Raw genomic sequence first — 14,052 nt, 5'->3', positions numbered from 1 at the left:
TCCCCATGAAACTTTATTAAGACACGCTCAGCCATAGCGATGCATAATCTGTGTATTTACTCTAAGATTTCTTAAAGCAAAATTTTTGGAGTCAAAAAATGAGAAGACTCAGATTTTCCAGAATGTTGTCCCAAAGATATGTATGAATGTGGCGTATTGTCCGGATTAGAAATCTTCTGCTTACATAAGACACATGGACACCATGTGCAGCTTTTGATCATTTTTTTTTAATTTTTTTTTTTTTACAGCTTCCTTAATTTCTTTTGGAGAGCATTGAGCCAGATTTCATCCACTGTCTAATGTCAGGAACAAATATTCAGACAAAATTGTGGAGTATTTAATATGTCATAAAAAATTGCACTAATCACATTGACTTATAGGCGGGTCATTGATAAAAAGGTGATAAACATGAGAAGTCTCTTTTAGTTTAATCTAGTTTAAAACATGTCAATTTTGTAGAATGTGATCTTTGGGTCAATTTGGTGTCATACATTTTTGAAAAACATTTATAGCATTTTCTACAATAAATAAATAAATGAATACAAATATTAGTATTTAATAAAAGGTATTAATTTAAAAAATAAAAAGGTATTAAAATACTGAACACATGAGTGTACACAACTTAATCATTAATTTAAATAAAATTTTTAAGAATATCAAAACATTTTCTTTGGGATACCCCATGTGACCTGAACAAAATGTGCCTTTCATAAAAATGTCAAAATATCTGATTTTTAATTTTTAATTTTTTTACTTCACAAAGTTTTGAGGGTTTAAAGTGGTCCTCTCTGTTTCATGACAACAAAATGGCTATCTGCATGTTGGTTACACCACCTGACTTTGATTTGGAGGACAAAAGTTTTTCAAATATATTCTAAAAAAAAATTGTTTTGCTGCTTATTTTTTTTTTTTTTTTTTTTTTGAGAAAATAAAATAAAGATTATTCTTCATTTCTCATGATAACATTTATGTTTTCCAGAATTTCAGCTTTTTTAAAAAAAGAAATTGTATCCCCTGTTCTACCAGTTTGGAATGCCCAATTCCCACTACTTAGTAGGTGGTGGTGCAGTTAATCACCTCAATCTGGGTGGTGGAGGACAAGTCTCTGTTGTCTCTGCTTCTGAGACCGTCTATCTGTGCATCTAATCACATGGCTTGTTGTGCATGACACTGCTGAGACTCACAGCATGTGGGAACCACTTAATCGTGACCACAAGGAGGTTACCCCATGTGACTCTACCCTCCCTAGCAACCAAGCCAATTTGGTTGCTTAGGAGACCTGGCTGGAGTCACTCAGCACACCCTGGATTTGAACTCACGACTCCAGGGATGGTAGTCAGTGTCAATACTTGTTGAGCTACCCAGGACCCCAAGAATTTCATCTTTTAAAGAGACTTTATTATCTTAGATATATTCAGTATTTTAAGCCCTAGAAAAAATGTAAAAACTGAAAACATGTTTGTCACAGTAGAGGTGTATTCAATTAATAGTTTTGTGTGAATTGCATTTTTAATGTGTTTTTGAATAACTTAGTCTGAAAAAAAAAAAGAAAAAAAAGAGTGACGTCATTGACCGAGGCTTGAACTGCATCAAAGCCAAACGTCTCTCTTTGTTGCCTATACATATCAAAGCCATGCATGTCTTTGAGCAAGTGGGTCTTGAACTTGTTTTTATAAGGGATCATATTCTTAACTTTTGTTGCAAGCTATTTTTTCACTGAAGTCTACTTAAGATTTTGTTTACACCAAACAAAGTTACAATTGAGTTTTTCATGACAATTTTCCATCCTCTCTCTGTCTCTTAGAATTAAACAGGTTGTTAATGCTACTGTACCTTTAGGACTTCTACATGTAAACAACCTCTGTTATAACTGGCTAATCTTTGTTTACCATGTTGCTGAAAATTAAATATGTGAGGATATGTAAAAGTGGGTGGTTAATGAACTCATGGTTATGACATACTGTAAATCTTGTGATGATTTCTAACGATGTAACATTTTTGCATCTTGATCTCAATAAATGTTCTGGGCGGACTGTTGGAGTATTCATAGTACAATTAATTTTGTCTATTTCCAAAAAGTGACAAAAAGCCTGTTTTCCAATTATTTGTCCCCTTTACAGACTGCAGACCAAGACTTAACGTGTCTTCACTTCTCTAGTTTGTCCGAGAGGCATCAAGATCCACGGCATGTGCTTTCTGGTGGGCACACTGAAGAAGCGCCATCACGCAACAAATGAATACTGCATCGCCAAGGGAGGCATCCTTAGCACTCCTCTTTCAGTGGACGAAAACACCTAACTCTGCGATTACGTATAGCAGAGCATTGGACCGGATGGTGAAATCTGGCTGGGCATTAACAACATGCAGATGGAGGGCGTGTGGATGGACCAGACCTGCTCAAACATTCGCTACAAGAACTGGAAAGTCCCGCAGCCTGATGGCAGAAGTTTGGAAAACTGCGCCATGCTCGCTGCTGCCTCCGGTGGCAAGTGGCTGGATGAGAACTGCCGCAAGGAGAGCGCATCCTCTGCGAATTCAACATCTTTTGAGTCCATTTGCTGCAGTTTGCTTGACCTTAGCTGTCCTTTCTTTTGCACAATCTATTGGTAGCATTGCCTGCATTGTGTTTGTCCTATAATTGTATATTTTTCTTTTGTAAAGGTTTTGAGGAGAACAAAGATTGTAATTTTTCTTTCCTTTTGAGGAATCACACTCCATAAACAAAAAGGAAAACAGGAGCTGATCTATAATTTCATAAGAATGAACATTGCAATAAAGGAAAAGCACCTAATTTTGGACAACCTCCACTAAGATTTAGACACCAACAAATAAATTAGATAAACGAAGTATTGAACTGTTAATCAGATGTGATGTTAATTTACAAAGAATTATGACCAGCTATGTCCACCCTCATAAAGTCCTGCAAATATTCTTTACTTAGTCTGATCACACTTAGATCACTATACTCTATTATAATACCTGTGAATTTATTTTATGAATCCATGGGATAAACAAACAGAATAGCTCAATTTAAAGGAGACATTTTATTTAATTACATTTTAAAGCAGGAGCCAAATTCACACAGTAAAAACAGACATCCAATGTTTAAACAAAAATGTCCAATAATGAGTCACAACACTTCCACAAGGGAGTTCGGTTCTTGAGCGGCTCCGATAAGAGCGTTAATTCTGTACATTCAAACTAAAAGCCAGTTTAAAAATCTGTAAAACCAAAATTTCAATAAACTATACATGTAAATTACAAGTATCACCACTAGGGCAGTGAGAGAGAGAGTGGCCAACATTTAGCATTGAAAAAAAAAAAAAAAAAAATCACGTGTGCGTGTATGCTTGCAGCTGATGCCATTTTTGTTTCAACACAGAACTGAACACAGAACTCCAACACGAATGTCAAATTGTTTGTAAAACTGTTCTGCAGTTTTTTACGAGAATACTCATACACATTAGCTACTTATCATGTCTGGCTCAGCAAACAAATCCGAGTCTGAATCTGATTGAGGTTTTAATCTGGATTCATCGGCAGACAGACGAATAGGATTTATATCGCCAAAAGTCTTGAAAGTGTTAAACTCGTTTGCCACCATCCTACGATCTTCGAAACCCAAGCTGCTCTGTGGTAGAAGCGGCGTACGAGGCCTCCCAGGCATAAAGGTGCTGGATGGGTTTAGGAAAGACCTGTCCCCTCCTCTTTCTTCCCCTCTGTCCAGCGAATAATCCGCCGGAGAGTCTGTAATCACTGGGGTGGAGTCTGTGGGTCCTGTAAATGGACGGTAAATGTCCACCTGATGTCCATTGCTCCAGGCTCCATCGTCACTGTCCACTGCAGGTTGGTCCTTGTCCAAAAGATGTCCGTACACCATGGGGTCTTCAATGGAGGCGTAGACGTGGGACTCGTTGTCCGCTCTGGTTTTGGGGAAGGTGGCATTACCCGGAAGGAAGGCATTTCCTCTGGGCATAAAGATGGAAGACCTGTTGGCCTTAGGTTTCTTTTTCCTGTAAGTGAGAAGGGTGAACATTTATTCCGAGGGCATTGGGAGCAGACACAATGTCTATTCGTTTCAGCCAAAAATAAATAATGCAAACTAGACATTTTCATAAGACACTTATGCTCAAGCAAAAACCTGCCAACAAAACTTCACTAGAACACTGGATGAAAAAGTTGGACTCACTTGCAAATGACGCAAACTACAATAAGTGCAGTGATTAGCAGGATCAGCAGAACCCCAACTACAGCCAGGATAATTCCTAAGACATTTCCTGTACAGAGAGAAGTGGGAATGATTATTTAGAGCAGAAGCAACCCAATCCATCTTCCATTACAATACTTTTAACAGTAACTTCAACAATAACAAAACTACGTAGACTGTAATCAAGGTGCAAATGCGTAAAAAGTAGGACAAAATCTGAAACTGGAATTTTACTTACTGGTTTCCTTCTGCAGAGTGACCTTTGAGAGCACAGCAAAGCTGCCACTTTTGGGCTCACAGTTGGAAATATTAAGGTAGAAGCTCTGTTGTTGAATGACTGTGTTGGGGACACTTTGATCTTCTCTCCAGGACTGCAATTGCCCATTTGAGCCCAGCGGCCGAATCTCAACTGTGGTGTGCCCTGGGTCACACTTGGGCTTACTGACATTGGTGAACTGCAGCTCTGCCCGGTGCTCTTGAGGAACATTCACGATCCATGAGACAGAGGAAGAAGGATTCATACCATAGGGCCAGTTGGGCGTTGCAAGGTATGTGGTTCCCAAAACAAGTGGAGAAACAGAGTAGACTACATTCTCTGTGTAGAAAGAGAGAGGCCAATGCTTTGAAATTGTCACCTTTCAAAGGGTCAAGGTAAGAATCACCTGGGAAAAATCTGCTTACCTGAGATCTCTGGGCTCAAGGTGATCTTTAAGAAGGGTCCTTTGTCCTGGCTCAGGTCCTTGTTACTTTTGGGCATCGTGGTAATGGAAACATTCGCTTTGATCTGGATTTTTTGGATAGCACCTTCGGCAATGGAGCAAAACTGGCCAATGTTAGAGCCATCACTCTCAGAGACAAGTAGGGATACCCCTTCGTTGCACTCCTTCTCCAGTACAGATTGGTGTAGGTTTCCCTGAGGGGAGGTGAGATCCATAGTGCTCTGATCAGATACACGGAGGAGCCAGGTAAACTGCTGAAGGGGGGCAGGCAGAGTACGGCCCAGCATCGGAATGGTTAGGGTAGTCCCGCTCACTGCACAGGTAGACCCACTCATACAATCTATAATGGAACAAAGAAAGGGGGTTAAGGAGAAAAGCAATCAAAAGCATGTGGCAAGATGAGGAATCGGTGTCTAGACATGCTTTAAGACCCTGTGTACACCTGGTAAGAACATCCATCTTGGGTGATCCAATTCCAAGTGGACAGCCGAGACAGACTTGGTACATTAGTCTTAAAATGTTCTGATTTCATCAAGAATTTCAAGGACACATTAGCATTACACTACAAATGCAATCTGGCCATGTGTCTTTGACCTAACAAAACATGCTTTAAGTGATGGCATTACAATGAATCTCCAAGACACATTGGGCCAAGTTTACACATGCAATTAGCACTGTCTGCTTGTGATCTGATTGCACGAAAGGATGTCTACATCAGGTGTAAACAGGTCTGGAGGCATTTCGAGACCAAAAGGAAGCCACGTCTCTGAGACAGAACGGTGACTATGATTTCACCAAGCGGGTTTGTTCCTGGATCAACATTTGTTATTGGTCCTGGAACAACTTTTCTGCTAAACAAACAAGGCCCCAACCCTAACCATTAACTACCCCTGAAATCACAGGGAGATGACAGGCTAATAAGACTGTTGTTCAAGCTTCAACCCAAGCCCTAGCCCCTACTCTAAACCCTAAAATCTGACTGTGTTGACAACAGTATTGTTCCAGGACCAACAAGGATTCAGAAACTCATCGTACTGGGTGGAATCCCAGTACATGAGATGTTATGGTGGTACTTTGTTTTTCAAGATCACATTTATTGTGGCACTCCATTGAGAATGGGTACAGCATTTGTGCATTCCTTTGATCACCATCTCACAGTTTCCTAGTTACCTATAGTTTTAGTGCCCGTCAGCTGCAGTTCCTCAACAGGGCAGTCGAGGAAGGACAAGTCAGCTTTGGTTCCCGCAGGTACCACTATCTTCTCCTGCACCACCGAGTTCATACTCATTTCACAGTAAGACTTCGGATTTTTATTTTCTATTTGGAGGCTCAATCCCTCCTCGTTCTGGAGATCCAAGGTGCAAAGATCTGAACAGAATACAGAGACAGAAAATATGTAATTTCTCCACAACTCTGAAACATGACTTATTCAAATTATTGATACGAAACTAACCCAAAAAATTAGAGATGCACACTATATCAGGACTATATCGGTCCATCATGCCTTTTAGTTTAGACGCATCAGTATTGGCCAGAAATTTTCTATGTGTGCATCCCTACTAAAAAAGTCCCAACTCTAAAAATATTTATTTAAATGAAACCCTGTTAAAAAGCTGTGTGCTGTAGTTTTTCTTACATGGGCTCCCACTCCGGAACACAGACACTCTGAAGTTCAATGAAAGCCCTTTTGTCCCTTTCTTTTGATCACAATTGGCCAAAGTCAGGCTAAAATCTCCCTGTTTATTGGCCGGCTGGTCATCCTTTAAGGTCTTTGTAAGTACAGTCTTATCCCCCAGTGTGTACTCAAGTGACAGAGCCCTCTTCTGGCATTCAGGTGCAGCGTAATCTTGAAAGAGGATGCTAAAATTGTGCATAGGCTCAACAGCAAAGTTCCACTTTATTCTTTCGTCGCTGAAGAGGCCTATAGCGTAGTTTGGTGTGAAGTAGTCTGTAAATGACTGTCCTCTTGGCAGCTTGGCATCCACCTCAACCAACGCTGGTGATGCAGAGTATGAGAAATAAAGCAAGTAATATTGAATGGCCCCCAAAATGTAATTAAATCAACTTAGCCTTTGTAAGCATTTTCTAAATTATTATTTCTTACCTTTTGTCTCTGCTCCAATGGACACTTTAAAGTCAGATGGGTTCAGGTCTGTGCCTTTGGGAACATTCAAAGATACACGTCCTTTATAGAGGACCTGGATACGACTGATAGTACCGTTCCGACAAAACGTGCCAATAGGGGTAGGTCCTGTGCGCTGGTATGTAATGAGAGTGTATGTGTGCTTGTTTGGACAAGGTTCTGAAGGCTTGATCTGCCTCATTCCTGGGGCTGGGAAGTCCAGCTGGACCGTCTTGGATGACTGAACCTTCAGGTCCCAAGTGAATGTTCTAGTGAACTCTAGGAATCGGGTAGAATCTGGATGTACGGCATCGATGTTGTTGCAGCTCGTTACCGTGCAATCTATGATTTAAATAAATAATGTAACAGGGAACAGCTAATCACAACTAAAATTGGAACAGGTGATTTTTATAAATTCTAGGGCTTATAACCCTACTAAAGACTGATTGGATGAACCACATTCAAAGGTGTTGGATAACACCCAATATATGGGACAGCTGTGTCAGCACTTCAGTTGAGTTTTATGTTTATGCATCAAGTTGCAACATTGCTTAGTAACCATAAGCAGCCTACAGTTAGTATAGTGCACTATATTTCTTGACAACAATAAGAATGGTTGATTCTGACAGAGATTAATAATAAATGTAACTATTTATTGAACACTGGTGTTTTTTTTTGTTGTTGTTGTTTTGTTTTTGTTTTTTTTGTTTTTTTATCACCTCACTGAGTTACTTGACCATAGAAAGGGTTGTGCTCACCGATTTCTTGGTTGATTTCCACAGTAAAGACATCACCCGGTTGGGAGCAGTTGAAATTCACAGTGGTGGTTTGAGGTTCTGTAAGTCTCAGTATTGAGTTACAGGTTTGAGATGGGCCTTCACCCTTACAAACACTGCAGTCTGCTGCCTGAGCAGCTTTCTTACTGAAGATCACTATGGTCCCGGGGTCAGGGGTCACCTCTATTTTATGACACTCTGCAAAAAAATAAATAAACAATAAATAAACAAATAGCTTAAGAAACACCATTACAGACCCTTTGAAGACTAAAAGGAATAGTTCACCTAGAATTCAAAATTTAAAACTCCCCAACCAATAAAATATAAGCTTTTAAGTCATGTGTTTTGAACTTGTATTCCAAATAAAAAGCTTCATTGTGTAAATGGACCTTTAATCTGTGATTGGTTTTGATTTTTCATTTCGCTCTTGGTGTAAATGGACCTTTCAACAATGACTGACACAAATAGCGGTGTAACAGGAAGATACACTATGCAAAAACAATGCAAAACCCTCCTGTCAGATTGTCTCAAAAGCACTATTTTGTTCTATTTTAGATTTTTATTTGTTCTCTATTTTGATTACTACTCCAAAAAAAAGCAACTTTATCACAATCTGGCACATTATTTAAAAATAAAATGCACAAAATGAACAACATGTATAGATTAAATATTAGACAATATCTGTTTCGTAAACCTTTAAAATAAATGTAAATTATATTTATTTTACATAAGTAATTTTATCAATAAATTCTATGTATTATATATTATCAATTATATTTTTCTTGCAATGACATACACATTGAGATGTGGTGCTCAAGTAGGCAATGCAAGTTACAATTTGGCATGCAAGATGAAAAATATATATATTGAGGGAAAAGCAGCGTCACATACTGTACACACACCTGCTCTAAGCAAAATTATAAAGGCCTACCAAAAAACTAAAATTTTATATAATATAGGGCCTAAGACTAAAATTAAGGCATGCTTTTTAATCTAATTATTAATCTTATTATTCATTATAATCGCAGAATGAGGACTTTAATAAAAAAAAATTTGTTATAGCATACTTTTCTGTAAAGCTGCTTTGAAATCATGTGTGTTGTGAAAAGCGCTATACAAATAAATATGACTTGACTAAATATAAAAAATATGATATATATTCTGAAAAGCATTATTTTATATTACCATACCCTTCAAATGCTGAGTACATTTTTGTTGAGATCTTGCACAGCACTCATTAGAAGGACACTCATAAGTTTGATTTTGATTGCACAAATGTAACTAACTGAATTTCAACAAGCCACAAGTAACCCAGCCGAATGTGAACCTGCTCACTGGATCATATTACCCCAAATGAATGACTACAACGTTACTGCAAATATTTACTTATGTTTGTGACAACAACACTGGATATACAGTTGTGCTCAAAAGTTTGCATACCCTGGCAGAAATTGTGACATTTAGGCATTGATTTTGAAAATATGACTGATCATGCAAAAAACTGTCTTTTATTTAAGGATAGTGATCATATTAAGCCATTTATTATCACATAGTTGTTTGGCTCGTTTTTAAATCATAATGATAACATAAATCACCCAAATGGCCCTGATCAAAAGTTTACATACCCTTGAATGTTTGGCCTTGTTACAGGCACACAAGGTGACACACACAGGTTTAAATGGCAATTAAAGGTTAATTTCCCACACCTGTGGCTTTTTAAATTGCAATTAGTGTCTGTGTATAAATAGTCAGTGAGTTTGTTAGCTCTCACGTGGATGCACTGAGCAGGCTAGATACTGAGCCATGGGGAGCAGAAAAGAACTGTCAAAAGACCTGCGTAACAAGGTAATGGAACTTTATAAAGATGGAAAAGGATATAAAAAGATATCCAAAGCCTTGAAAATGCCAATCAGTACTGTTCAATCACTTATTAAGAAGTGGAAAATTCGGGGATCTCTTGATACCAAGCCAAGGTCAGGTAGACCAAGAAAGATTTCAGCCACAACTGTCAGAAGAATTGTTCGGGATACAAAGAAAAACCCACAGGTAACCTCAGGAGAAATACAGGCTGCTCTGGAAAAAGATGGTGTGGTTGTTTCAAGGAGCACAATATGATGATACTTGAACAAAAATGAGCTGCACGGTCGAGTTGCCAGAAAGAAGCCTTTACTGCGCCACTGCCACAAAAAAGCCCGGATACAATATGCCCGACAACACCTTGACACGTCTCAAAGCTTCTGGCACACTGTAATTTGGAGAGACGAGACCAAAATAGAGCTTTATGGTCACAATCATAAGCGCTATGTTTGGAGAGGGGTCAACAAGGCCTATAGTGAAAAGAATACCATCCCCACTGTGAAGCATGGTGGTGGCTCACTGATGTTTTGGGGGTGTGTGAGCTCTAAAGGCACGGGGAATCTTGTGAAAATTGATGGCAAGATGAATGTAGCATGTTATCAGAAAATACTGGCAGACAATTTGCATTCTTCTGCACGAAAGCTGCGCATGGGACGCTCTTGGACTTTCCAGCACGACAGTGACCCTAAGCACAAGGTCAAGTTGACCCTCCAGTGGTTACAGCAGAAAAAGGTGAAGGTTCTGGAGTGGCCATCACAGTCTCCTGACCTTAATATCATCGAGCCACTCTGGGGAGATCTCAAACGTGCGGTTCATGCAAGATGACCAAAGACTTTGCATGACCTGGAGGCATTTTGCCAAGACGAATGGGCAGCTACACCACCTGCAAGAATTTGGGGCCTCATAGACAACTACTACAAAAGACTGCACGCTGTCATTGATGCTAAAGGGGGCAACACACAGTATTACGAACTAAGGGTATGCAGACTTTTGAACAGGAGTCATTTCATTTTATTCTTTGTTGCCATGTTTTGTTTTATGATTGTGCCATTCTGTTATAACCTACAGTTGAATATGAATCCCATAAGAAATAAAAGAAATGTGTTTTGCCTGCTCACTCATGTTTTCTTTAAAAATGGTACATATATTACCAATTCTCCAAGGGTACGCAAACTTTTGAGCACAACTGTAACTCAGCTGACACACCCCTTCGGCCAACTTTCATCCATGGTGAACCAGCATCGTCAACCATCAACATGATGTAATTAACCGTGATATTTGTTTATACCGACATAACTGTTAAACAACAGTCTAAGGGGAAGATACACGATGCAAAACCCACCTGTCAGTTTGTGTCAAAGGAGCTGACTTATTTTAGATATCCACTATTTCATAAATTTTCAGATTTTAAAAACAACTTCACCATGATCTGACAAATTATGCATTTGAAAATAAAATGCACAAAACACATAACATATTGAGATTAGACATTAGTAAAAATAAATACAAATACAAAATAAACTCAAACTAGCTCTAAAATGTTTTTGAATTCTCATAAAAATATGCAAAGCTTAAAAACATTTTTGTTTGTTTAAAAAAAATCACTTTTCTCATGGTTTTAATGGTGTAGAATTACAATGCCAACCAATTCATCAACAACACTTTGAAGGTCACTCTCTCTGACACTTCGAAAGTGAAAGTTCATTGTACCAAAAGCTTAAATGTCAATAGAAAAGCAAACAGAAGCACTGCAGTTGACATTTTCATCTACGCATTTCAGTTTATAAAGGAAAAGCCTTATGTTTTAACCTCCCTGCCCAAAAGCATGTTTCAACAAACCGCCCTCCATTTGTACAGTAACAGATTGTTGGTCAATAATTAACAGTTAGTTGTCAGTGCAGCTGCCATAAATGCAAATTACACTGTTAAATAGTAGGCCATGAGGGAGGACCAACTTCAGATCTGTTGATAAGACCATTACACAGATTAGTACATTTATATGCATATTAATATAAACAACAAAATATAAACATCCAGCATGCATTTGCATGGGTTCAATTACATTAATTATCAATAAATCTCAATATATTCATGCACCTTTCTTTAAACCAACAAACTCTCTAAATAGGTCCTCAAACTGTCAAATCACTGTGTTTTTATCTTTTAATCACTTTATATAAAATATATTTAAAAAACATTATATATATCTACATTACTAATCAAATTAAAACCTAATAAACTATTTAAAAAAAAAAAAAGGGGAAAATGAGAGTTGAAAGCATGTTTAAAAACTCGTGCATTCATATGTTGGAGTGTTTGGGGTGGTGCTTTCACGCACAGCTCACCTGAGTTTTTGTGAATCTCCAATAAAATCAATGCAATGATCACTGGAACCAGAGACGAGCCCATAATTCCGCTTAGATCTTCCTAAAATGTCCCAAATAAAATATATATTAAAAAAGATTCCTCGTTTGTTTTAAATCCTTGCATCCTGCATGTTGGATTGAGTTTGTAAAACAGCACAGTCGCTTCCTGATTCCTGTTACCTGATACCTGTTGTGCGCAAAGGGCGTGTGCGTTTGTGCGCGCGCGCACGCTACCTGTCCAAACATGCGTTCAGAAGTATAGAACAACAGGTAAAGTGATTGCGTTATTCAAGAAACACTTTTACTTACAATAAGCGACGTGAATCTGATGGATACCCACCTGAATTAACTTAATAATCACACAAATCAGTCAAAATCCGATTCACCAATACAGCTCAAGCCATAAAAAGCACGACACGCTATATTTTACTCATTGTTCACATTTATAAGACAGACTGGCATCCTTCCCTGAGGATAGCACTTAATATTCAAGAGCCAAGCGTTTTCAAATGGAACGTTTCCAAAGAACGTCAACATGAATGTGTTAATATTCATGAGCCGAGCGGTTTCAAATGGAACGTTACCAAAGAACGTCAACATTAATGTGTTAATATTCATGAGCCGAGCGGTTTCAAATGGAACGTTACCAAAGAACGTCAACATTAATGTGTTAATATTCATGAGCCAAGCGTTTCTCATTGGAAGGCTAACAAAGAACGTCACCATGGATGAGTTAATATTTATGAGTCAAGCTAGACTTTAAAAACTGATTTATTTGCATTTATTGTGTCTCTTAAATGTATTAATAATAAAAAATCAAAATATACTATCTCATTTGAAAAATAGTTGAATATAATTGAAAAATATGTATTTTAAGTGCTTATTTATTTATTTGTTTATTTGTTTATTTATGTAATTATTTGTGGTCTTCACTGTAACTGGTACTCTTATATGGGTGTCTTTGGTTGTATGTGTATTGTTCTGCAATAATATATATATATATATATATATATATATATATATATATATATATATATATATATATAATTTAAAAATAAAAAACTAAAAGATAATGTGAAGGCTACAGCACAAACCAGCAGCATGAGTCTTAATAATAAAAAATACAAATAAATAAATGAATAAATAAATGAATAAATAAAAGGCATGTCTTTTTACTGTTTAAGGTTGATCAGATTACAAAAAATAAATGTAAACATTTAAAAAAAATGTCAAGCATTTTATTTTTATTTTTTGTATTGAAATAATTTGTACAGGATGATGACAATCGTAAAAACACTTAGCTTTGGATGACAGCCATAAACAAAATTTTTTCTTAAAAACCATTTAAAAAAAAAAACAAGAAAAGACACATCATGAGGTGTTCATGACTTTTCATATTAATTAGCTGTTTTCATGTTTTTTAATTTTGTAATTTGTATTTTTTATGAATGTTTTTTTAGTGATTTAAGAGTAAAAAACATTGACACAAAACAATTCAAACAGAATTTTAATGACTTACAAAGTTAGTTCTGAGTCACCGTTGTTATTTTTTTTTTTTTTTTGTCCCACACCTTTCTGACCTCAGCAAGACTGAATTCATGAGCCAAGCCTTTATTGGACATAATTTCTCCTGCAGGTAGTTCTTGCAGAAGTTGTGGCCTGACATTTCTGCGCAATGTACATTACAATGAAATCAGAATATATTTTAAAAGATTGCTGCAGTCTTTAATTGTGACACTAGCTTGAAAATGACATGTACTGTACATAAATACAGGGTTTTGGTTTCTACTGTAAACCTAACCTTAGATTTTATTTTGTTGATTTTTAAAAATGTTTCATTTCATTATTAAAAAATAAAAAGGCTTGAATGTGATTAAAATGGTGTATGCCTTTTATTTATTAATGTATTTATTTGAATTAATATTGTTATAAATGTGGTCTTGTATACTCTGTTAAAAATGTTTCCTCCTGTCTGTGAATGCAAATGCTTTCCACTTACTATCTG

At 37.2% G+C, this 14,052-nt stretch overlaps 1 protein-coding gene across 1 annotated transcript; it reads right to left on the bottom strand.

Annotated features, from left to right (window-relative positions):
* Nucleotides 1–3,031: 3,031 nt before the first annotated feature.
* LOC127420860 (CUB domain-containing protein 1-like) lies at nt 3,032–12,416 on the bottom strand. Its single transcript, XM_051663441.1, has 10 exons — nt 12,388–12,416; nt 12,027–12,108; nt 7,807–8,022; nt 7,031–7,390; nt 6,563–6,922; nt 6,097–6,294; nt 4,889–5,266; nt 4,446–4,802; nt 4,190–4,277; nt 3,032–4,013 (listed from the first exon to the last, which is right to left on the bottom strand). The coding sequence occupies exons 2-10, from the start codon at nt 12,088–12,090 to the stop codon at nt 3,464–3,466; spliced, it is 2,571 nt and encodes an 856-aa protein (XP_051519401.1). The 5' UTR covers nt 12,091–12,108; nt 12,388–12,416; the 3' UTR covers nt 3,032–3,463.
* Nucleotides 12,417–14,052: the final 1,636 nt, after the last annotated feature.

Source organism: Myxocyprinus asiaticus, chromosome 30, assembly GCF_019703515.2.
Source record: "Myxocyprinus asiaticus isolate MX2 ecotype Aquarium Trade chromosome 30, UBuf_Myxa_2, whole genome shotgun sequence".
NCBI lineage: Eukaryota > Metazoa > Chordata > Actinopteri > Cypriniformes > Catostomidae > Myxocyprinus > Myxocyprinus asiaticus.
This window is presented reverse-complemented; position numbering and strand designations above follow the sequence as displayed.